The sequence below is a fragment of the Anthonomus grandis genome, chromosome 22, assembly GCF_022605725.1.
Source record: "Anthonomus grandis grandis chromosome 22, icAntGran1.3, whole genome shotgun sequence".
Lineage (NCBI taxonomy): Eukaryota > Metazoa > Arthropoda > Insecta > Coleoptera > Curculionidae > Anthonomus > Anthonomus grandis.
Genome location: NC_065567.1, coordinates 32918645 through 32945207, shown reverse-complemented (window position 1 = coordinate 32945207; position 26563 = coordinate 32918645). Strand labels below are relative to the sequence as shown.

The 26563-nt window shown below is 33.4% G+C and overlaps 1 protein-coding gene across 6 annotated transcripts in view; it reads left to right on the top strand.

Annotated features, from left to right (window-relative positions):
- The window catches only part of LOC126749160 (Ca(2+)/calmodulin-responsive adenylate cyclase), a 163055-nt gene that overhangs the window by 124915 nt on the left and 11577 nt on the right, over positions 1–26563 (top strand). For 3 of the 6 annotated variants that reach the window (XM_050458839.1, XM_050458842.1, XM_050458837.1), the window contains exons 11-20: positions 3715–3789; positions 4244–4330; positions 15454–15639; positions 15786–16064; positions 16134–16405; positions 20003–20243; positions 20593–20974; positions 23811–24116; positions 24179–24515; positions 24672–25804. In XM_050458839.1, coding sequence (XP_050314796.1) covers positions 3715–3789; positions 4244–4330; positions 15454–15639; positions 15786–16064; positions 16134–16405; positions 20003–20243; positions 20593–20974; positions 23811–24116; positions 24179–24515; positions 24672–25804 — 3298 coding nt within the window. The remainder of the gene's footprint in view (positions 1–3714; positions 3790–4243; positions 4331–15453; positions 15640–15785; positions 16065–16133; positions 16406–20002; positions 20244–20592; positions 20975–23810; positions 24117–24178; positions 24516–24671; positions 25805–26563) is intronic. The other 3 variants (XM_050458838.1, XM_050458840.1, XM_050458841.1) reach the window with 3 other exon arrangements.

The window sequence follows — 26563 nt, the reverse complement described above, 5'->3', positions numbered from 1 at the left end:
CTGCAACAATTGAGTCTATCAAAATCCTGCTTAAGAAATACCTTATACAGGGTATTGTTTTTGAAACATGACAAAACGTTCACGTTATTCTATTACACAAAAAGGTCTTCTTCCACATTTAAACAAATTACCAACTTCCGGAACAGGCTGGATTCTGTAAAAGCTTTAGTATAGTTAAACACATTCAGTCAAATGCAACGAATCACTATACTTTGGTTTTGTTGACTATAATAAGGCGTTCGACTCCGTAGAAGTGTGGGCTGTCTTCGAAGCTTTAAACAATGCAAGAGATGATTCGAGATATAAATATCTATTGAAAAATTTATATAACAACGCAACGTCAATAATAAAAATAGCAAAAGGTATAGAGATACAATAAATGAGGAGACAGTCTCTCCAAAGTTGTTCACTCTTGCATTAGAAGACGTTTTCAAGACACTGGAATGAGACAGAAAGGGAATAAGAATTGACAGGAAATATCTAAACCAGCTTCAATCGGTGAATTACTGGAAATGCTGGAAGAGCTCAAATATGCATCAGAAAAAAATAAGGCTAACCATGAACCTAAGTAAAACAAAAATCATGACTGCAGTTAATAATATTGTTATGCGCCTGAGATTTCTTTCAAGTTTGACTGGACAAGTGTTCTATGGAACAAGGGAATCTATGGAAAAATCAAACCCTTCTGAAACATGATGACTTTGTTGTAACATGGGGGGATTGCACAGAGCTGTCATTGTGCTCAGCTTTTATTAATTTTAAAAGCATTATGTTTACTAATGACCTAAAAATTTGTCGGATATTAAAGATTGATATGGACATTTTTTAAAGGGATCTAGATGCTGGACAATCTAACCATCTGTATTTGAATATTGAGAAATGCTCGTTTATTAATTTTTTTGTAACAAAATATAAAAATCCAACTGAGTTTCAATTTAATAATGAACCTCTTGAGAATTTTAAAAGACCTCAGTGTCTGGTTTGATGAGAGTCTGCGCTTTGTTAAAAATATAAGTAGAATTACTTAAAACAGAATGCAGTTGCTAAGGTTTTTCAAAGAAAACTGTAATGACTTCCATTGATATTAAGAATACTCTACTGTGGTTCGGATGTTCAAATTTGTAATATGCTATAGTGGTTTGGTCTCCACAATATGTTTAAACGCTACGGTCAAACGAGTCCAGCATAAATTTTTAATGTTTGTTGCATTTAAATTTGATTTTATTATGTCTGATTATTGTAGAGCTAATAATCAAACCGACGAAATTAATAGATCAGTTCGACAAACTACTTGTAAACTGTCACATATACGAAAGGGTAAAAATATCCCAATTAATTTGAAAAGAAAAAATGTCAATACCTGTATACTCTCCGTTAAGACTTACGTAATGGAAACAGCTATGCTTACCATCAAATCAGGTTATGCAATCAGAACAACGCAATCGAACAACACTCAGAAATTGGATAAAGAACTAAAGTCATAAAGCCCAGTTAAAATGGAGCTGGGTTGAACATGTTACTGGTCAGAATGAATCAAGAAACGTTGGCTAGATGATTTCAAAGAAAGGGTTGGTAGAACTTGGCATTGAATAGCATAAGACAAAGAAGCATGGAAATTGGCAGCAGAGGCTTACGTCTAGGAGTGGACTGGGAAGGGCTATATATAGTTATCTCTTTCCAAGCTCGTTTCCACTTTCTCCAACAGCATGCTCGTGTGCTTCTCTTACAGCTGATCGATTTGCTTCTTTATCTTTAAAACTCTTTTGCTTGGATCCTAATGTCGGATGATTCATTATCTTGAGAATTAGGAAGAGAGTGCATTATCCCCTTAGTTGCCAACAGTAAAGACGCCATACTGCATCATTGTCCAACACACCAAGTTGATATAGAAGGCATAATGTACTGCATGGTATCATAAATGCCTAGCCTCCTGGTGAGTTAATAGAAATATATGTAGGCTTTATAGGGAGCTCAGATTGGAAATGTAATAGTTGAGCAATAGTTGCTGAGATAGTTGAGCAGTAGTTCCTTAAGCAGCCTAGAATAAATATTGAAGGCTCCTTCGCTTTTTCCAAATTGCTCAATTGCAATTAACCCAAGATGGAATGGAAGAGTTGCCATCTTGCGATCGGCCATTCTGTGAAAAGAGTGGATTTTAGCATTTCTAATTTGGTTTGTATATACGGGTGTTCTTTAAAGACGTGGTAATATTTAAGGGGGTGATTCCTGGAGCTATTTTAAGAAAAAAAGTTCCTATGAACATATGTCAAACGTCTTAACTTGAAAGTATACATGTATGACATGATGTAGACATTTTTATGAAATTTGGTACATGTTTTCTATGCATCTAGACGCATTTTTTGATGTGCAAAAAAAATTCTCTCTGCCAGTGGCGTCTCTTTAGGTCTTCTATTGAATATTTTTAGTGAAGAAAATACTATGCTACTGCTTTTTCTTAAAATAAAAATTATTTTTGAAATCCTCAATTACTTTTTAGCTAATTTCTTCGTATACCTATAGAGACGCCACTGGCAGAGAAAATATTTTTTTGTACATCAAAAAATGCGTCTTGATGCATACATGTACCAAATTTCATAAAAATGTCTACATTATTGTTTAAGTTATTATTAAAAAACTGATTATTTTTCAAAACTTTAATACCCGGTATCTCAAAAGTTAAGACTTTTAGGACATGTGTTCACAGACATTTTTTTCTTAAAATGGGCCCAGGAATCACCCCTTTAAATATTAGCATGTCTTTAAGGAACATCCTGTAGATTTTACTTGAGATACAGGGCGTTCCACTGAAAAAGTCGCCACCAGATTTGTGACTCTGCTGATACGTTTTGGGAAAAAATGCTCTGGCACGTCAATTTTGATTTCCAAGGGGACGTATTAAACAAAAGTTACTAAAAATTCCATGGGAAATCTATAAACAAAAAAATTGGGATTTCAATTTAAAAATCTAAAGTGTAACGCAATATCTTATTTAAGCTTTTGAGTTATAAATGAAAAGTCGTGTGCGAGCATTTTTTTTTGGTTAAGCAATACTCCTGCTTCATTGGATTTTTAATTATCTGTGTCCCATTTGATAATGTTTTTTCTGAGTATCGGTTCCACTTTCCACTCGCTTCTACTCGAAGAAGTTTCATTCTTGTTCTTTCTCACCCTTCTTGAGCGTAAGTGAGAGCTTCTAGGATTCATCTGAAATCTATGAACAAATACCGTGAATAAATAACAAAATTTAATCAGATTTGTCCAGTGTGTGAAATTCCTGTAAAAGTTTAGTATTATTATATTTTTTAAATATTTTTATGGCATCAAGAATCTCCACTCACGTCCATTTCTTCAGCATAAAAAAGTGATTTAAACGATGCTCTCACAATAGGAAGAAAAGTATTTGGGGCATGCATTGCTAGATGTTATTTTGTTAATTTTCATCTCTATATTAAGAAAGTTGCTAAATAAACTAATTTAGATGTCTTTGTTTTTTCTGATCTTGAACTGATTTAGCAACTATCTTCACAGTAAAACAACTACACTTAACAGCGACACATCTTTGTAGTGCTAGAAAATAGTTATTTACTGACTTACTTTTTAGGAGTCTTGATACAGAGTATTTTTAATTCACATTTTATAACTTTTCAAGCATCTCCAACATAAAAAAGAAAATTCATACATTATGTTAAAATTGCGCTGTATCGTGACTTATAGGTAGCTGACCTGCAGAGGGTGCTGCACAGAGACCCTTCAGGGGAAACCGCACAAGATGCTCAATCTAATAGGAATGTGAGTTTTTTTAAATAACAGAATTAGAGGCTTTTCCCTCATCATTTGCTTAATTTTTCTCATTAAAATAGTCCGATTCTTATTTTTATTTGCATGTTAAGACACACTAGTGCACTCAAAAAGGACAATAAAAGTAATACTTAACAGGCTCATACTACTTAAAAAATAAGAATGGAACTATTATGTTTAATATTTTTCATAATAAATGACCTAAATTGTACATACGAATATATACAGTCACCCTATGCAGGGACATTAGGTGCATGTGTGTCGTGTCCAACCCTTTAACAATAACACATTGATTAGCATATTTTCACAATTAGTTTGGCCTAATTTACAACTTGTTTACATAGAAGTTTGTAAATTGGGCATTACACTCGATCAGGTGTACATGTCGTGTCAGTGTTTAACAAAACGTAGGCTTGATGTATAGTTGGTTTAATGTGGCTTGTAGGTGCTAGAACTGCAAAGGGTGCTCCACGCAGAAATATCACCCTCTCAAGAGCAAATTAGAACCACCCCTCGACCCTCGGGAAGCCATGTGAGTGTCAGATACTCACCAAGCTTTGCTACTTTCTCTGGCCTCTACTCTTAATACACTGTGTTTTATTTTTATTTAATTTTTTTTAATTTAACTTGTTTGAAGTGTGTTTAATAAGTTTTTTTTTTTGTGATATACACTGTCTCTTGGTAGTATAGTTGCTAACATTTTTGTTTTAAAGCGTTCAGGGTTTTCATTGTTTTTTTTTGGTAACCTTCAAATAATATACCGGTTCGGCAAATTTCTTGGGTGCTGAAATATCCATGCATTTACGTGTAACAGAAATTGATAGGCAAAGCGTTAAGTTAAACGACAAGGAATCATCGATTCTGGCAAGTGCATTAATTTCCAAACCCAAGAGCTTCGTTAGCTAGGCCGGTATACTTAAATATTAAAATCTGCCTATTAGGAAAGACGATTGTTAAGAATTGTAATAAAATGATGCCCCTCGCGGTTTGTAGCGAGCATAAAAATTTGGTCTAACCACGCCCATTATTTGCAAAAAATCTTAATAAAAATTGAATAATGAAGTAACGGCAATACAAAAGCAAAAAAACGATATTTAATCAATTTCTTGAGAACGCAGTTTAGACAAAAATTAAGAATAAAATGCCCTAGAAACCCGAAATTGGTAAAAATTTCACTCTGAAACTAAATCACAGGAAATTTGGCTGGATCTAACTGGTTTTAGCTAACAACGTTTGGTGGTATGACTTACTAACCATATTATAATAATGTTAAGTTAAAGTTTGTTAAGTTTGCTTGTACATGTCACAAATTAATGGGCAACATAAATTAGTTGGTTTAAAATATTGTGTATATAAAACCAATCCAACCAGCTCGTCGAATACCCAAATCCTTTAATTTATTTTACTAAAGAGCAAAAGTTTTTTGGGATACAGGACAGCAAATAAAAGACGTTATTATTTATAGAGCGACGTTTCGATCCTTTATTGGACTTCCTTAACACATCTGCTGCCGTGTCATTCATATGTGAATGACATCGATTTAACTACAACAGGCCGTGTCGTTCCATAGTGTATGACATCTAATGCTATTTAAATGGGTGGCTTACACGGTTGGCCCCGCACGACTCTCTAGACATAGTTGGCCGCGGCATATTATTATTGCTAAAGGTTATTACTTCGTATTTTAAAAAAACACAAAATTTCGTGAAAAATACTATATTTCTTAATATTATAATTGATTGATTACACACATGATTACTATAATATTATAGTACTTAATCAAGTGTTTTTTAACTAAAAAAAAAGTTCTAAACCATTATGAACACAAGCAAAAGAAAAATGAAAAAAAACGAACAGATTGTTACATTCTAATGTATAAAAAGAAAAAAATAGTACCTAGGGTAACACAAAAGCTTAGCTAATTGGCAAAAATTATGCAACCATCGAAAGTCCAGAATAGGGAAACTTAAGAATGTTTAGAATTAAAACAAGGCAGGCAAATCTGAGGCTGTGACGGGCATGAGTTGCAAAATGTAAATACCATTTTGGCTTTTTTTCGTGACATTTCTCTGCCGGATTCCTTTTGGATTTTGGCATAGCATTCAGCGCACTTTCTTCTGATTTTTTTCCCATTTGAATCTAAGCTCTGTAAGAGCCCTTTGATGATCTTGGTCTTTCCATCGGTTTTACCTCTTCAAGTTGTAAAAGTTCGGCTACTAACGATTCTCGGAAAATGGGTATGGTGATCAGAACCGAAGTTCCGAAGAACAGTTCCATTCCCAATTTCCGGTACCAGTTGATACCCTTTCTCAAAGTGGAGACGTAGGACCCCATCTGGTCGGAGAGATCTATTCCAGCTTTACCCTGTTTATAATCAAGTACAGCTAATGGCTTTTCAGTGACACGTTTTCTTCAGAGGGCTCATTCTGCAGCTCAGATTCTATTTCTTCAGTGGGGTTTGTTGCAGTTGGATGAGTCTCGTCTTCTTCTTGTGATCACAAAGCATCAATATTAGAGCTCGTGGAAGGCAGAACTTGTAATGGAGCAGTATTAGAGGCAGTGATCGAGCTTCGTTCTTGTGAAGATGATGATAATAATGATTGTATAAAAATTGTCGACATAAAGCGTTCTTCCCTAGTCCAGAAGATCATATAAGAGTTCCATGCAGACGTTTTTCGCTAGTCCGGTCTCTCTCTCCCCGCTTGCAGACTTTCCACTGTAGATTTTTAAGTCCCAGGTATAACCATCTACTGAGCATAATTTAAAAAGTTTAATACCATATCGATGCGCCTTATTTGGTATATATTGGCGAAAAATTAGTCGTCGTAGGGTACTAATGTCTCGCCAATAACAATTAATTCACCAGGGCAAAATAGATTTTGAAACTTTCTCTTCAGGATATCGACAAGCGGCTTGATTTTTCCCAAACGCTCTCCCGGAACAATTGTTTCATTGTCATTAAAATGAACCATTGACAACAGTAACTGATACCTGTTCCTTGACATCACTGCTCGCGGAACTGCAAGGTTATAGATACTACAAGTGGACCAATAATCTTAAAGGGTACTCAGTCTTACTAAGCCCATCCACATGGTTAGCCCCAAGAACTTTTTAATTTCGTCGTTATTCGTCGCTGTCCATTGATTTATCCTTGATCCTTTGGTTTTTTGGCTTGATCTTATTTTTTGTTGTACATATTTATTGGTTTCCGTGACAATATGACTAATGATTTCGTCATCGACAATCAACGAAAAAATGTCTAGTGGCGTAGAGTTTTCATTAAGATCTATTTTTAAGCCCTGGGGTCCACTAAACACGAATTGTTTTTGTCTTCCACAGTATTCAGTCCAACCATGATTATCATTTTGGTCATCTTGATAGGGTTCATCCACTTCATTGGCAAGATCATCTTCTAATTCTTGGACTTCCAGAGTTTCATCTAGATCTTCTGGATCTTCGTCTTCAGATCAGTATGAATATTCTTCGATATGATGGTCAAGCAACGTTTTATTTTTTGACATACCAGGATACCAAACAGGGTCATCAATGAAATCATTCGAGCTAAAGTCACTACCTTCAGTATCACTTATACAGTCTATTTCACGGAGAAGTTCTTGTTCTGTCAGTGGTCTCTTGTTTTCTTGGTGGTCTCCAGGTCTCTTCCTCTTACTCATTTTACTTTTATTTTACACTTTCACTGGGGTATCTGCAAATCATGACATTGAATTATGGATTCCTCACTCATGAAAGCCAGAGCTGTAATGTGCCATTACGGCAAATATACAGTTCAAGGTGGAGAAATCCATGATTCAACGTTGTCTCGAGATCTGGTAAGCTTCTATTTCTCTTCAAAATGACCTGTAACAAAAGAAAAAGCTGTCATTCATATATGAATATGAATTAAAAACCATAAATTGATAAAAAACTTGTTATTTGTCCATAATAACATACCCAAATAATATTTAAACCAAAGATATAGAAGTAAAAATGAGCTTGGCCTCGAGAAGAATTATTCTAATAACAGCACGGCAGTAGATTGTTAAGGGTTTTAATTTAATGTAACAACTTTTTAAACCGTCTTTAAACTTTTAATTTTCTGAAAAGTAATGTCCATGTGGCAAGTTCTATGTACTTTTCAAGCAATTGACGGTATATTTGGAAGGTATGTTATCCTAGATTACTTTACTTTACTATTTTAGTTTATTTTAATACGCTGCCACACGCTGCCAATGCCAAGTGTTTCTTCGTTATTCCGGAATGACATAAGCGGGCACAAATGCACGACATCTCTGGAGGCTGGCTAGCGAATCTTCGGGAAAGTAGTCTGCCGAGTATATAAAGAGCCGCGTTGCCGCTAGGAGGCCAATTGACCGTTCAGTTCGGAATATTGGGGCACTATTTAAATCGGACATAAATATTAGTAAATACAGACGGTGTAAATAAATCAGTTGACTATTTTTGTCCATCGAGTATTTTAATTCACGCCTGACGAACGGGTAAAAACACTAAAAAATTTTTTTAATTTTTATTTTATTTTTATAATTTTTGCTGTTTTTCGTTGTTTTACATATGAACCGTTTCCTTTTTTCTCTTATAACGTTATGTAATGACAATGAGATGTCCAGAAGGAACACATGTACCATAATAGTTTGTATTTTTAGCCTGAAGAAGGTCCAATAAAGGATCAAAACAAGTGTCAACAAATAATAACCTCTGTCCTGTATCCCAAAAAACATTTGCTTTAAGGTGTAAAGCAAGGACGATATCACGCGAATGAAACTTTATTTTACCTGATCAAGTGCCTTAGAGTAATTTTTTCATAAACATTTCCATAGAAAATGCTAAGTAGCTTTGATGTTTTAATAAATTCCTGCGAAAAAAAGTGAAGTGAACTATTCTTTCAATATCAAGAAATACAAAAAGGCCATTAAAGGTAATGTGAAATAAATGTGAATATAACCATTTATATCACCTTCTAAATATTTATAGTATTTCGTTCTGGATTCTTCGCCACTTTTGTCTATATAATATTTATTTTGAATATTGAAATTTTTAAGCGTTCAACATAAATTATTTGGCTCAAAATGTTGTATATATAAAAACCTCCCTAGCCACTCCAAAGCAGCTCCTCTAATACCCAAATCCTCTACTTTATTTTACCTTATTCAATGTTTTGGAGTAATTTGTATAAATGCGATCCAATTGATGACTAGTTTTCAAAGCAAATGTTAAGTGGCTTTAATATTTTAATAAATTCCTGCAAGTGGAGAAAAGGTCTTTAAAAGAAATGTTGACAATAAATTTTTATATACTTATTTATAACAGCGTGCATATATTTATACTAGGGGAAGGAGGGGATCATTCGACTACAAAATAGTTTTAATTGTATATAAAAATTTGTTAAATGCATATTTGTTAAACAAAAGAGCTTAAATAATTAGAACCTAAAATTAAAAAAATAAAACCATTTATCAGCAAAAATTAAAAAAACCTCCATGTATAAAAATGATATTTAAAGGCGTTGAAAAAAGAAAAAGTTATGAGAAAAATTATTTATTCTAGTAAAAACGCAACGCAGTGAAAAAATAAACAAGTAATCCTAACGATACTTTACAGTGATACAGTAATTTAATCGTATTGCACACAAAAAAATGAAAATAACAGTTCGGTTAACAATAAAAACTAAAAGATAAATAGCATCACCTACCTAAGCAAAATTATTTAACAAGCAAGGTGCTTATATCTTTAATTTGTGGAAAACAAAAAGTAGGTCTATCCAAAAAAAATAATGATTTAAAACATCTGGGGAGACCGGTGGTTGAATGCTCCCTCTCCTATATATAGTCTATCCCTAAAAACAAGGATAGACTATATCGTTTTTGCGCAAAAACAGATTTTGTTTTATCAAAATTGAGTTTGGATTATATTTTTCCACCAATTCCAAATTTTGATTAAAAAAATAAATTAATTAATTAGAAACGTAATTAATTAGTTGTAAATTAAGGAAGAAAAGTGGTAGGGACCTTGGATCCTGTTTAGGTTTGCCTGTATTACAAGTTATGAATGGCAATTTTATTCGAAAAATATATATTTAAGTCCAAACAACATATTTCTGAAGAACTTTAACCTTTTTATAGATATCACCAGGAAAATATTAAAAACTTAATTTAATTTCCATTAATTAGAAATTCCCGAATTTAACAGATTTTTTAAAACCCAGTTTCGCAAAAATTATCTCTATATTTCACAAAAACTAGTTGAGCCTGTGAAATTTCATTAAATAAAATTAAATAATTAACGATTTGAGAAAACACTCACTACCATTAAAAGATATGGCAACACTGCTTGTATTTTCTACAGCGGCCAATAACGGTATCGCGCATGCACGCGATTGATTACTACTCGTGATCACAAAAGCGCTGTTGCCATATGACAGTTATAAAATAAAGAGTTATTTTATTATGTGTTTCTTTTCAAAATCAAGGTATCTTGTTGGTCATTCTATAACTCCGCACCTACCAATCCACTGATAATTTCAGCATTTAATCGGTGATAAATGCTTTTATTTGGACTTCCATGAACATGATGTTTTGATTAGAATTTGAATAATTTATCATGTTTTCAGAATATCTTTGCTATGGTAAGTTTAAGTACTAAAAATGATTTTTCATGTCCTTCAGACTTTGAAGTATTTTTATATGTTTCAGGAATTTAATGTAATTTTTCTTATCTTCCAGGTATTTTAAAGAACTTTTCGTTGATTTGTTGTTCAGGCTTTTTGAGTTGTCTTATATGTTTTTTAGTAATTCAACATTATTTTTCTTGTCTTTCAAGCATTAAAAATATTTTTTATGTCCCAGGGAGATTTCAAAGAATTTTTCTTTTATTACAGGAATTTGACATTATTTCTGTTACTTGCAGGTATTTTAAATAATTTTTCAGTATTTTGCAGTCATTTTGTATAACTTTCGATAATTTTACTGTTATTTTAATGCCTTATTTCCTACGCCTTACATTCCATAAAAATATTTTTTCCCCTCTTTTATGGATATGAAGTAATTCTCATTTTATTTTAGGCATTTGACAAAATGTTTTTAAGGATCTAAAATATTTATTAATCTTAAGGGATATTTATAGCAGCCCCTGTATTAGCTTAAGGCCTGGTAAGATTATTTCTATTCTATCTTTTCACATACATGAATAAAATGTAAACCAGACGGAATAATTTAAACCATGCTAATCATGATATTTTATTTGTATATTGTATATATCTTTTTATAAATAAGAATGAAAATTACGGGTCGGATTAAGATCTTTAGTTTATTCCAGTTAAACACAGCACGCTTTATGTCTGTTGAAAATAAACCTATTTTGCTCCTTTATAGTCCATCACAATAGGGATAATGCCTTGGGGAGTTCCACTAAGGTCGGCCAGGGTCGACACTTTTATCCATGACGTAAAACATAATTTGATCACTATAATACTAATAGGATTTATTACAATATAAAAAAAAGTTATTGACATACATTTCATGATTAATAATAAGAGTTTTAATGTGACAGCATAGCATAAGGGAGTGCTCGTATAAGACAAAGGCGCCCTTGTCTATTTGACTGAAACGCAGTCAACGCGCATCAGGTGTTCCGAGCGATGTTGCCATGTGTTGCAAAACTAACCATGCTTCAGGAATATTAAAATTAAGGCTCTATATGGGTCACCTGTTGATCCTATTAAAACGCCATATATGTTAGTTATCTATTTAACTGGGTATTACTCGGTACTCAAATATTAAGCTATAGGAGTATCAAATGTATCAAAAATGAATTTGTTTTTTTTTCTTACAAATCTACCACCCTGTTGTTCAAACTCTAAGAAATTTAGGACATACAGTGGTGGCCAAAAAAATAATATATTGTGCTACATAGAGAAAAAAACAATAACGATTTCATATTCGTAAAACATATGCCATCAGTGATAAAAAAAATAAATATACGTTATTCTTTGCCAGTTTAATTTTTAATTATAAATAAATAATTTATTTTTTACACGTTTTATGGTGGACAAAAAAATAAAAGTATTTTTCAAAAATGGCCATAAAAAATTATAATTACAATGTACCGCAAAACAAACAACATCATTAGATAAGTAAGTCAGTTCTTGGTAGGATAACCTTTATTCTTGAGAACGGCTGCGCATCTTCGTGGCATCGAGTCGATCAACTTTTGGCATGTTTCAGCTGGGATGGAATACCAAGCTTCCTTCCATGAATCTTGCTTATTTGTTGTTTTTTTACAAGCTACTCGGTTTTTCAGCTCCTTCTAAAGGTTTTCAATAGGATTAAGGTCAGGCAATTGTGATGGCCATTCCAGAACCGTATTTTGTGTAAACCATTGTTTAACAATCCGTGCCGTATGTTTAGGGTCGTTATCTTGTTGATACACCCACCTTATCGGCTTGTTTTTTTCGGCATATGGTAGTCATGACTCTATACAAGATATGCAAATCAATTTCTTTTGTGATGGTTTCTTTAATCCAAAATATGGGACCTACTCCAGTGTAGGAAGAACAGCCTCACAGTTTGATATTTTCACCTCCGTGTATAACTGTGGCTATGGTGTTTCTAGAATTATATTCTTCACTCTTCCTCCTAACGAATCATCTTCCATCTGATCTGAATAAGTTGATCTTCATCTCATCACTAAAAAGAATGTTGCACCAATTTCTTCGAAAATTTTCATTAAAATTATTCTTAATAAATGCCAGTCTTTATTTTATATTCTTTTTGCTTAGAAATGGGACTTTTCTGGCCACTCGACCACATAATTTTTGGTCTTGCAAACGTCTTCTTATCGTCCTAGTGCTAATACTTAGACTTAAGTTTCGTTTTATAGAGGTAGATGTGGAAAAAGTTTGTTTCCTGACTTCGCGTACAATAAGCTTATCAGTCTTCCGTGTGGTTTTTCTTGGACGGCCTCAATTTTCAGGAACATTTTCCGTTTTATTTTGTGTTCTTAAAACTCTGGAGATTTCACAAGGTGATCTTTTAAGCACATTTGCAATAAATGCATAGGATTTATTTTGACTCCTCAATTGCAAAATTAGACGCCTTTCTTCGGAGCTACAATGCTTTGCGCGACCCATATTTACCAACGCGATGCAACGATCTTGTTGAAACTGACTTGTATTTATGGAAAATATCGCAAACATTTTTTTTGTCTGAATAAACAGAGACCAAATAGTTACAATAAAGAAATACTCTTATTTTTTTGTCCACAAGATTTTTGAACAATAATGAAAAAAACTTGCTTTTAAAAGATAAGGCATTCTTGGTTTATTTATAAATTTTACCAAGTAAACAGATTAAATACTGGAAGAAAATGCGTAGTATTTTATTTGCAAATTCCAACATATAGGGAAGCTAATTCAGTTTGATTTGAAATTTGATATGCACTCACATCTCCTCTTAGAAGGTTGGCTCTGATCATAGCTATTCTCACAGACCTGCAGTTCTAAACTTCTCAACGAAACTACAGTTGTGCCATTTTCTCAGGTTGTTTAACCAGGAAATGCGTCTTCTTCCTCTGCTTCTTTTTCCCTGTATCTTTCTGTTAAATATACTGCAATACATATTTTTGTGTACCCCTCATCATGTGGCCCAGATATTGTAGCTTCTTTCCCTTAATTGTATTATAAATTTCCTTTTCCTTTCTCATTCTGCCTAGTACTTCCGTTATTACAATGTCCACCCAACTTTCAATTCTAAAGAACGTTCTATATGACCAAATCTTAAATGCCTCCAGTCGATCACTTATATTCTGCTTCAACGTCCAGGATTTCATCCTACATAGCAACTCCGAGAAAACGTAGCATCTCAGTATTTTAATTCTAAGTTGTAAATTAATATTTCTACTGCATACTACATTTCTCATTCTGGTAAATATGGTTCCGGCTTGTCCAATTCTTGATTTAATTTCTTCAGTGTACTCAATACCTTCATCTACTAGTTCTCCGTTGATTCATAGGTTTTCCTATTGCGAAACTGATTTTGCCATGGTCAAAATTTTGTCTTTTTGATGCTTACTTGATGAACCAAGCTCTGCAAATCTTCTATTGTTTCGACAACAAGTATGGTGTCGTCTGCATACTGGATATTGTTAATGGATACTCCATCAACCTTTACTCCCATTGTTGATTTCGCCAGTGCTCTCTGAATTACTTCGTCACAATAAAGCGGTGATAATACACATCCTTGCCTTACCCCACGTTGTATTTTTACGTCTTCTTCTGAGTGTTTAATATCCATCTGTAGTAAAAATTATTTATTTATTTATTTACGGATGTTCTTAGGGACTTTTTTGCTTGATTTTATCCAAGGACTGCGTTTTCGAATGTTGTCTTAATATTAGGAATCACCCTGTATTAGGGGCGTCGCCAAGGATTTATTACTTTTTTTGTGTATTTTTTAAATAAATTCTTTTTGATTTAAAAGCGTTTATAAAAAATGCATATGCAACTATTAATTAATAAATATAAATCAGTGGCATTGTCTCCTCTGTTAGGGTAACCCAAAAACAATAATCTCCTATAAAAGAAGATTGAACAAACTTAAATTCAACTTTAAATGCCTGAAAAACGACTTCAAACTAATCTCCGAATGAAATGAGATATTTTGATAATGGAGATTATTTTCATCCTTATATAATCATTTTCGATTCCAAATAAATTCGTTCCAGTGCCTGGAAGAGATGAATCACTTCAAATAACTGAGGCAAGAATTACTTTAATATCTAACAGACCTTTCCAGGCATTCATTTCTTTAAATGAAAAATTACAATATAAAAATCTTCTACTAAAGCCTGGAAAACGCAAAGAACGAATCATTTTACTTAAAATGATTTCAAATACATAGTAAGTCTGGAATAGATAAGACATTGAATGACTTTAAATCTGTGAAAATGTCAAATTTTCGAATTTGTGAATTAAAACAAGCGATGCATTAAAATAGTGAACTGGCTTATTATACATGTACACACTAAACACGACACTTATATATTTATTTACGTTGTATTAAGAATATTTATTTACGTTGTATTTATTTCGGTTTAAATGTCGCGCCAATATTCTGACTTGAACTGGCCTCCTAGCGGCGAGTGCTTCTTATATTCTGGAAGATTCGCCGTGTCTCCAGAGATGTCGCGCATTGTGCCGTATATAAAAACATCAAGTACATAGCAGGGTCAAAATATAAGCAGTAATTTCAAGGAATATCTTGTGGGATATTGCTCTATATTATGTAACAATTTTTTTAATACCCAATTAAATAGATAACTAAAGATGAATCAATCATAACAATATAGACTTAACTGAAACCATGTGTATTATTAACATATTTGCACAATAGGACAATATTGCCTATTTCTAATTATTCATTATTATACTATTCATAAATAATGAGTAAAATTTATTAAATCGCTTCTTTTATATTCGTGTGCTCTCTGTCAAAACTTATTTCACTCAAACTTTCAGTTTTTCTTTCAATACTGAAATACTCCTCCTGTGGACTAAACTTTCTTCTTAATATCCACTTTCTTACCGCACCATAATCAAACATTTACCCACGATCATGTTCTAATAAAGGTTTCCTACGTTTTTAGAATAAAGTCACCGAGAAGTTTAAAAGGCCTTTTAAAAAACGACATTCCAGCGTTTATCATCAACCTTCGAATAGAGTAAACAAATATTTGGCACAAGCGATTGACGCGAGGAGCGTCGATAGAGAAAAATCGACTCACGTCAGTCTATTTACTCTGTGTTTTAAAGATCGAAATAAGGAAAATCAGGTAAACCGCATCTTTAGATATTAAGTACCGACAAGCAGGGAAGTAGGAAAAGTAAGGATGACGAACTTATACCACCCTTTACTTTTTCTGCTACCCTACTTGCGCAGTATCGCAAAGAACTTATCCTTATTTATCAATTTTTTTAGTACCATGACGACTTAGACGTTGGGTATAGTTCAACCTTAGCATGCGCGTTGATGCTGCTACTCCTTTTGGGAACATTACAAGCAATAATCCTACCAAGGACCGTAATTTTACTACTGCTCTTTCTGGTTGCCTTCATATGGATATCTGCCTTACTCATTTTATTACTCGCCGTCCGCCTCGGCTGGATATTGTGGGATATTTCTCATAGTTTTGTTCTTAGACTGGCTATAACAGTCTTCACCATTGTACTTATATACACCATGGCGCAAGTGAATGTGGTGAGTAATTGTTTGCTTCATAAGTACAACAGGCTCTAAAGTGTTCTTTCTCTCTTCTTTTCATTTCAGTTTACTTGTGTGACGGATGAACCCTGTGTGCCACATAACACGTTCAATGTCACTCTGGACACCGGATCTTCATTAGAGAAGGACCATCGAGCTTGTCCGTTGCCACAATACATTGTTCTCTCTTGCGTCTTGGGATATTTGGCTGTTGCGATATTTTTGAGACTGCCTATTTTACTTAAATCTTCGTTGTTAGTGATAATGACCACTGTGTACATACTCCTTATTGAGCTGTCACATGTTGATTTGTTTAATTGTTATGATATTAGGGCGAAGTAAGTATATTTTTTTTAATAAGTAGCATGCTCTAAATAGCGTTTTATAATCCAGAAAAAAATCCAGTTGTAAGTTTTATTGTCTTGAAAGCGAAACAGTGTGATTTTTTATTTTGCTTTATATATTATTAAAGCATCTGCCAATCTTCATCAATAAAGTTATCCTGTACAAATCTTTATCACTTGTCTAAACTTAATATTGCTATCTCAAAACAATTAATCTACAAGGTAATATGGCAAAGACAAATAAATTGAAAGAAGTCGTCCATTTTCTCAAAGACACCTAGATTCAATAATCTAAAGGGAACTACACAAAGTCTCGGTCTCAAAAGTATTTATTAATTCTAACAGTAGGTTACACGTGTTTCGCTCATATTAAGAGCATCATCAGACCTTAAAGTTAGATAAAATTGGTACCTTAAAAATCGACAACAAACAGTACATGCTTTACGGTCACTTTGCTTTTACGGTTTATTATATTATAATGGTTTATTATATTATACACACACTCAGAGTATGTGTGTTTAATATAATGTGACCGTAAAGCATGTACTGTTTGTAGTCGATTTTTAAGGTACCAATTTTATGTACTTTAAGGTCTGATGATGCTCTTAATATGAGCGAAACACGTGTAACCTACTGTTAGAATTAATAAATACTTTTGACACCGAAACTTTGTGTCCCTTTAGATTAAAGACAAATAAGTTTATTGGTCATATAAATAGACTGTGTAGCTGGTCTTTTTTTGCATAATTTTTGCCTAATTTAATAGCTTCTTAGACACCCTGTAACTGAAAAGCCAAGAGGCTTAGAAAATATGTTTATTTGAACTTTTTTTCTTAAAATCACCAAGCTAAGACATAAAGACAAAAATGTTATTGCTTTCCTGTTCATATTATGTGTTAGGGTTATTTTGGTCTAACAGGATTAAGGATCAATCTTAGGATTAATGCATTACAAAAAAAAATTGGTTGTACCTGGAAGGCATCATGTATACACATACTTTTTTCCCTAACATTCTGCGCAAATAATCAAAAGCTTTTACAATTGTTATTAAATTCATCAAAGCTCAAGAAATTTTCAAATTTAATTTATTTGATCTCAGTGCTAAATATGTGTATTCTATAAAGTCCTTCCATCCTAGAAAGATAACTTTATCCTTGTTCATACTTAATTAGTTTGAATAAAATCTGTTTGCAACCTTAAGCAGTGTGTTCTGTAGACTCATGTGGAAGTCAAGTACCAAAACTTTTCTTCTAGGGCCGTATGGTCTACAAAAAATTAAAATATACACCAGGAGAATGTAGAGAGAAAAGAGCAATACTTAAATGACTCCCATATTTCGGTCAACAAAGAAGATAGGTTCGAAAGAAGACACTATCAAAAGCTTTGCTAAAAATCGTAAAATGTAATAGCTTTAGTGAATTTTCTTTTTCTGAGATGTGATAATTTATCACCTATAGGGTGAACATAAGCATGTGATATTTATCTTAAAATTGGTATTATTGGTCTATTCCCCTATTCTTAAATATATTTGCATATGGAGGCATTTACTATTTGGCGATACCCTAAACGTACTTGAAATTCGTCGTTCTTATAACTTCTGAATAAATTAATCTACACTCATGTCTTCCTGTGGTTTTCATCTCCTTAATGTTTGCTGGTTTGGACACATCAACTTTGGATTTCAAATACCTTCACAGAAAAAAATAAAGGAGTTAGATCAGGAGATCTTGGTGGCCATTCAAAAGGTCCTCTTCTACCAATTCATCTGCCTGGAAATATAGTATCTAGATAGTTTCAAATAGGACGTGCAAAATAGGGGGGCGCACCATCTTGTTGAAACCAGATGTTCTTATCTGTATATATAAAAGAGTTTGTCCTGACTGACTGACTCATCATCGCAGAGCCCAAACTACAATAGCTAGAAACGTGAAATTTTGCCAACGGGTTTTTTTTTATAATGTAGGCACTGGATAAGAACGGATTTTTCGAAATTCCACCGATAAGGGTTAAAAAATGGGAAAATTGTTACCCGTGACCTCAAGAAAAACGGCGTGGCAATTGTCGGTTGCATGTACTATCAATGAGGCGAGGCTTCGGATTTTATTTTTGTGTATTGTGGGTTGCATTTACTATTATTGGAGGCCTTCTTCGACTTTTCTTTTATTTTCACGCGAGCAACGCCGCGGCCATTCAGCTAGTTTGACATATCAGCTTCTGTTTGATCACAAAACAGAACAGCTTGATATGAAATTAGTTATTCTTGTAAAAATTCTTTGAACTGTAAAATTTCCTGTAACTTGCTGGCCTACAATTCCTGCACAAACATTTACTTTCTCTGGGTGTTGATTGTGGCGTTGCCTCATCCAACATGGATTTTCTTGTGTCTAATAATAGCAATTTTGTCGATTTACTTCTCCATTCAGCATAAACGTTGACTCATCAGAAAAGAAAATATTTTCTGTTTTAGCAGTATTATTTTGCAGTATAAAATCCATTAATTTCATAAATTCCATTAATCACAAAATTCGATTCATCCATCTGCGCCTTGTTCATTGGGTTCCTGGAGAATTATTAGTTTAAAGGAATGAAATTTCTGTGCCTTCAGAACCTTACGTCCTTGTCTAGTGAAAATGTTATTTTCTCGAACGGATAATAACACATTAATTTTGGGATTTTCTTTGAGCGCAGATTTACGAGAAACAGTTGTTCTTCTAACCTGGCCATACTTTCCCGAAACCTACGATTTTCAATTTTGCTTACGGCACCTTGCATTATCGGTGGTAAATCAGGATACATGTTTCTAAAGTACATAACCTCCTTTTGGGTTCTTGTTCTCTCCGTATCCAATTATCACTAAAATTTCAATCTTCGCTTTTCAGTTAAATAGGAAATTGCGTTTAAATAAAAAAAAAGTACTTAAATCTGATTATTTGGTATATAATGATCAATTAAAAAGTAAAAGTTTTCAGTCAAGACAAGTCCTTTAACAATGTTAAAATTTCTTACTTTTACTGTTTGAACGAATATGGAATGCCCCTTTTTTCCAAATTTATGGAATTTCTTATGAAAAAAGAATTTTGACAAAAAATCAATACTTTTAAATTGATGTGGTTCTAAAACCTATTCATAATAATGTATTTTACAATACTATTCAGTGAAACCAAGTGGTTTCAAATTATTAAATAAAAAATAGTAAATTACGGATATATTGGAAACTACAGGCCACAAAAAAATAAAATTTTGCAGCTATATATAATTTGATACGCTCTGTAAAAATACGCAATAAAAAATTGGGATTGCTATTTAAAAAAGAACGAGGATGACGTTAGATCTTATTTTTGGGACACACTGTTACCTTTGTTTTCAAAATACTAATCTCCGGGTCCTAGGATTTTTTTGAGAAAAAAAAGTATATGAACTACCGAATTTATTCAGACTCATACAGTATATGCCATGAAAACGTTGTAAATAGTACTGGATTTAATTCTGGAACCTCGTGTTAAAAAAATCCTCTCCTGCGCATATATTTGCTACCAAAAACACACCATAACATTCTACAGAACCACTAATTAGTTTTCATTTTGAATTTAGCTCTGTGATACCGTCACATGTACTTAGCGTGGTCGAGGTACTTATGTTCGTACTTGCGGTGCTCCTCCATGGTAGGCAAGTGGAATGGACCGCCCGCTTAGATTTTCTGTGGCAAGTCCAGGCCAACGAGGAAAAAAGGGAGATGGACGCCCTGCAACACTCAAACAAACGGATATTATTTAACCTTCTACCTGCTCATGTTGCAACTCATTTTTTGGACAACCAGTTCCGTAACAATATGGTAAGATTTGTAAGATGAAGGTGTCGTATGGTGAATTTTAATTTAACAGAGTACGTTTTTTGGGCATTTTTTGAGTTAACAGCATGCTGTAATACCGAATATCAAGAATTTCGTAGATTTCTGACGGAAAAACTTGCTCTTGTTTTAAACTCTCCCTCTTTTTTTATTTTATTACTTTTATGTGCGGGCAACATTTATTATTTTTATTTTTGGATATTGTATGTTTTTGTTTGTTAACCCGTTGATGTTATTAATTAAAGTTATTAATTTTTTCTTGAAAGATTGATGTGTTTTAGATGTTGGCTGCACCGAAAGCGTTAAATAAAAGATTACAAACATTCTCTTACAGAATACTCTATCACAGGAATTGTACCACCAGAGCTACTCCAGAGTCGGTGTCGTTTTCGCTTCCATTACTAACTACCATGAGTTTTACACCGAGTTGGATGGTAACAATCAAGGAGTGGAATGTTTGAGGCTCTTAAATGAAATTATTGCTGATTTTGATGATTTATTGAGCGAGGAGAGATTTAAAGCTATTGATAAAATCAAGACTGTCGGATCGACCTATATGGCAGCAGTCGGATTGATGCCGGATCTAAGGATCTTGGATGATGATGAGAGTACTGCGGCACTCCATTTGGGTACCTTGGTAGAATTCGTCTTTGCTATGAGGGAAAGACTACTAAATATTAATGAGAACTCTTATAATAATTTTATGTTAAGAGTAGGTAAGTACATTCATATTTATTATAGTGTCAAAATAATTGAATCTTTCACTTGAGAAAATTAGTATATACGAACTAGATTATGTCATCAGTAAATATCTTATGGACGTAGCCGATAAGCAAATAAGTTACCGCATCGGGTACAAAAGGTTCCAGTTTCTTGGATGAAAGTAGTTAATAATAAAACCGACCTTCTGCTGAAAATCTGGTTTTAGTTACCTTGTTAAAACATGCTTACAAGTTTTACAATGTGTAGGGAAAAACTCTCAGATTTCTAATTTCTCCGGCAGACTATACATATGTGAACGCGTAGCGTAGGCTGAAATAAACGGTATCAAACGGTAAAATCAGTCAACAAAATATAAATTTTGTTGACTGATTAAAGTTAAAATAGGTACAACAGTTAGAACACTAAATAGAAATTCTTAGCATTTAAAAAAATAAAAAAATATCTATTTTCCTATATAAAAATGGTAACAGAAAAGTACGGAAAATTTTCGATACTTAAACAAGAAACTTTTTAACTGAATCAGACCTAAAACAAAATATTATTAATGAAAACACAGCACAAGCTAGTAGGAATTCGTAGAAAAATATAGAAGTATAAAAATAAGAAGTTTTATTGTTTATCATCAGAAGAGTGATCTCTCATCATGCATGATCTCTTCAATTTCATTGTCTATATTCTCGTGGGTATCGGGTGAAATTATGTCATCTATACAAGCAGGTGCTTGAGGACCATTAAACTAAATCGGCGAGAACTTATTACTCAAAGTCAAACCATTTTACAAAGGATCATAAAATGTTGGTTTCCTTTGGGTTGCATTGTTCTATATGGAACAAATTTGATTCATTTTGTTAACTTTCATTAATAACACGTTTTTGCATGGTGATTATATCACACTATCAATATTTTTAAGATTCTTGAAAGGAATTTGATTTGGGCTTACAGTGATCCTGAAAAATATCAAATCGAGTGTCATTGATATTTCACAAACAAACCTTTGTATGGAGTCAATTTCCTTCGATTATGGCCAAATGTACCAAACACTCCTTCTGGTTTCTATTCATTCTTAGATTTAACGGTTTTAACTTTTTCCTATTTCCTAAAAGAATAATAAGTATGTCAGTGTCAACAGCACGAACTACCACATTTGTATTTTCTTGAATTTTTGACAAGCGGAAAATTATTCTGTTGTCAGTTTCTTTATGGCAACACTTTAAGGTATCGACAGTTTCTCTTAGAAACTGCGTATTTCTTTCATATAAATTTACTCGTTTATTGCTTTCAATATCGATTATAGATAGTGTTACAAACTTATGAAATATGTGAATTTCATTACCTTTATGTTGGCAATTTTTTAGAACATGTTCAGCTAATTTACCATATTTTTGCGGCGTTTTCCCTGATAAATGGAGCAAATAAAACCCGTCAATTAAAGTACAGCTCATATGACTCGGTGAAGTAAAAGTTATGTCCTTTGTATTAATGCTACAATCTATGAGACACAGTGAAAATGTAAATAGTGGTAACGGAAAAGATACAATAGTTGCATGGTCAATTTTATTCTATTAATTCGACTAAACAAGTTGCGCCCAAGTAGAACTTCAATAATTTTTCCATTTTCTTTCTTCATTTTTGTCTTATTTTCTGAAGTAAATGTATATACTTTAAATTAAATGTATTTACTGTATTTTAATGGTAGCTTCAAATCTTACTGAATCCAATGAAGATGCTTGAATAAAGCTGTTTCTCAGATTTTCACTGATAGATTCTATATTTAGGGAATAATCTTTAGTTTTTTCAGTAGTGGATTTTCCTGTAGATATGTAGTAAAGCTTTAAGCACTGGGAATGAACTTAAGAACCTTGGAAGTGCTTTAATTCGTCTTAACTATTTCGTGATCGTATTTTTTTTTGTATAAACTGTATGTGAATGCAGCGATTATAATAAGTTCCACATAAAAACCTTTTTATAGGTTCTTTTATATTAAAATTTTAATAGGGAAAACACCGAGATAAATGAAAATTTTGTTGAATTTATGTTTCTACTGTTCCAGCCAGTCCACATTGGAAGGTCGTTGTCTAAAAATTAAAAAAAAACATGCACAGATTATCTATCTAGTTGCTTTAATAATAGAAGCTCCGTGTACACATTTACTAACTAGCATGTATAATATAAGAACTTGAACCTTTTATACCCGATCAGGTAGCTTAGTTGCTCCTCGGTCATAGGTGTTTTTTGCAATGTTATCTAAATTTGATCTTAAATTATATATCAAACATAACATATTGTAATTTCAATATCATAATGAACAATGGCCATAATAAGTTGGTCAAATTAGAGTGCATTTATGAAAATGACCTCGATACGTGAGTGTCATTCTTATATAATAATTCTTTCGGTAACTTCATATGGTCTTAAATCATATATATATTCTACATATAAAATATTCTGATTGAAAGAACTCGTCCATTATCTCAAAGAGACCTACGTAACTAGAGAAAAAATGAAAACTCTAAGTCTCACTCTCAAAATGTCTTTTTGATTAATCAGGTGACATGTTTCGCTAATAAAGCATCATCAGACACAGTACAGAGTACATCAGTACTCTGTACTCTGTACTGATGTACTCTTAGCAGGTCATCTAGCTATAAGGTCTGATGATGCTTTATTAGCGAAACATGTCACCTGATTAATTAAAAAGACATTTTGAGACTGAGACTTAGAGTTTTCATTTTTTCTCTAAAATATTCTAATTAACTAAGCTCATTCAGTGGAGCCTAAAAAAGAATTATGAATGGATTTAACTTAGTAATATTTATTATTACTATTCAGGTATTAATTTGGGTCCAGTAGTTGCGGGAGTTATAGGAGCTCGAAAACCTCAATACGATATATGGGGTAATACAGTCAATGTTGCCAGTCGAATGGACTCGACTGGGTTACCCAACCACACTCAGGTCACTGAAGAAGTTTACCAAGTTCTCAGGAATCACCCTTACGAGTTCCAGTGCCGAGGAAAAGTCAAGGTGAAAGGAAAAGGTGATATGACCACCTACTTTCTTATTGATCGAAAACAACCTGGGACCTTAAGAGTCGAAGAGTTAAGCAACATCCGAGCTGGCCAGAACAATGTTAACAGTAAGTAACCTTTTTGCCAAGTGTTCTTTTCCAATGATTTATTAACTCTTACACTTTTCTAGATATAAACATGTATGGAGGTGTAGCAACACCATTAGCTTTAGTCCATGGGGATAATTCCAGGCCAAAACACATGCAGCTTCATAATCGGCAAACTTCAAGGGAAGAAAGTTATAGAAACGTTATGCGGTTACCGCCGTTACGTGAAACGAACCATAGGGACCACGGTTTAAACGGATGCGAAAATGAACCGCTGCTACCCGCTCCGATTGTACCAAAATCTAATGGAAGAAATGGAAGCAAAAAGAATGGGGAAGATAGTCTGCCTCCACCCCCGCTTCCACCACATAAAGGTCCTACGTTTCAGCCAAATAATTCTAGACCTGTGGCGGATATGAGGTAATTTTTTAATATCTTGTGAAGTAGATCAGTGCCTAGTATCTTGAAAATTAGTAATACATGTATTGCAATCGAAACTACTAGAAATAAAAAATACATGCATAAAACAGTCTTATGGCTTTATGATTTTTCTTCTATAACCCAATTTCTTTTTAGGTATAATCCACCATGGCCAAGAGCACAGCAGCCATTCGTATCGATCAATCCAGTTTCAGTAAACATGATTAAACCATATCTTAAGCCCCTCCCCAAACCCCCTGGCAAAGAATCACCTAACCGACATCATAGGAAACTCCATAACCCATCTGCACCCTCTGAACATGCTAGTAGTCCCATAATGCCACGACAAAACGTCATAATGAACGTCATACCACAACGTGCCACTCCTGAAAGAACTCCCCCGGAATTGCTTAGAAATAAAATTCAACATAAAAGTCCTCATCATAAAAAACACAGTCCGTTGCAGAGACATTACTCTGATGAAAGCCTCGGAGGTTTATACAACGGACCTGGAGCACATCAGAGAATACACTCTTCTGCAGATGAAATTAGTTCATTAAATCACTCGCCCAGTATCAGTAGTTCTGATGAGAGCTACAGTAGAACTACAGATGCTGATGCTTCTCCTTGCGTGAGTCCTCCTTTACCAACAGACGCCCAGCAGTTCCTATATCCTTCAGATATACAAGTTAATCCTCTGTCCTCCCCCGAAGTATCCCCAAGAGCTTCCTTAGATTACATCCCTCCGAGTTGCTCTTTAAGAAACAATTCCGCCGATAGAAACGCTAAAAGGAATTATTTGCCTCCTAGTGCGGTTCTTGCTATCGCTAACACCTGCAACACAGTAGACTCTATGAGCATTACTAGTCCGCCCTGCTTGGATGGTGAAGAAAGTTATAAGGGGGAGAGTTGTGCTAGTTTTGAGTTTGTTAACAAAAAGAAAACTCCTTCTTTACTTAGGGCAACTAGTGCAAACGGGGCAAGCGCAGGAAGCAAACAACTGTTCAAACAACGGAGCTTAGATAACAAAAGAATAAGGAATGATAGTGACTCCATATGGGTAGATAGTAATAAAGCAAGTTGTAAACGGTCGCCGAGCTTTAAGGAAATGGAAGAGGTCAGAGAACTGCTAAAAGAAGATGACAATAGAGCTACCATTAATAGTGATAAAAGTAGTAAAAGAGATGGAAGCTGTCAAACGGATAAAAAAGACTTGAGAAAGATGAGAGCTTCGCCGCTGGGTTTTAGGGATAATAAGATATCGCCCAGCATAAAGGTTACCAATTTGGGTAAGTAGGTTTTATTTATTTTATAAACAGAAATTCTTGAAACCAAAAATGCAATCATCAAATATCAAATTTTATTAATCGTAGGGTAAGGTTTGTCAAAAATGTGAATTTTCCTCAAGAGTAAATTACCTTTTTTGACAATACCGAAAATTGTAAAGTAGTTGGTTAAGACTAAAAACGATGTTCAAATATTCAGTTACATCCTGGTACTTAAAACATATTTTTTACAAATTTTTCTCAAATTGCCTAGGGATACCGAACATTTATATTTTTTATTTATTACAAATATGATAACCTTTTCGATCAGAAACTAATGAACAAATTTTCACAAAACGAAATAGTTAATAATAATAAATATTTTCTAAATTTTTATTGAACATTTATAAACTTATAACCTTTAAATTACTTAATGTCTAATGTAACACTTTTGAGATACATTTACATAATAATTAATTGTTGTTTTAATGAACATTATTAGCTCCTTCAATTTGCTAATGCCTCAATATATCGGTCTTCTCTTTCAATACAGGTAATTGTTCTATCACAAAAGTTTTTCAATACTCCTCTAATCATAACTAGAGTAATACTCTGAACCAATTTTGTAATGATTTTTTACAGATGAGTAACATCTGAGTTGCTTCAAATCTGGAGAGCGAGGTGGGCAAAAACTTTCCAAGAACTGATACATAACTTTTCAATTAAAACAGTTTTTAAAGTATTGCTGTGGCATAAGGCACCATCCTGTTGGAACCATATTTG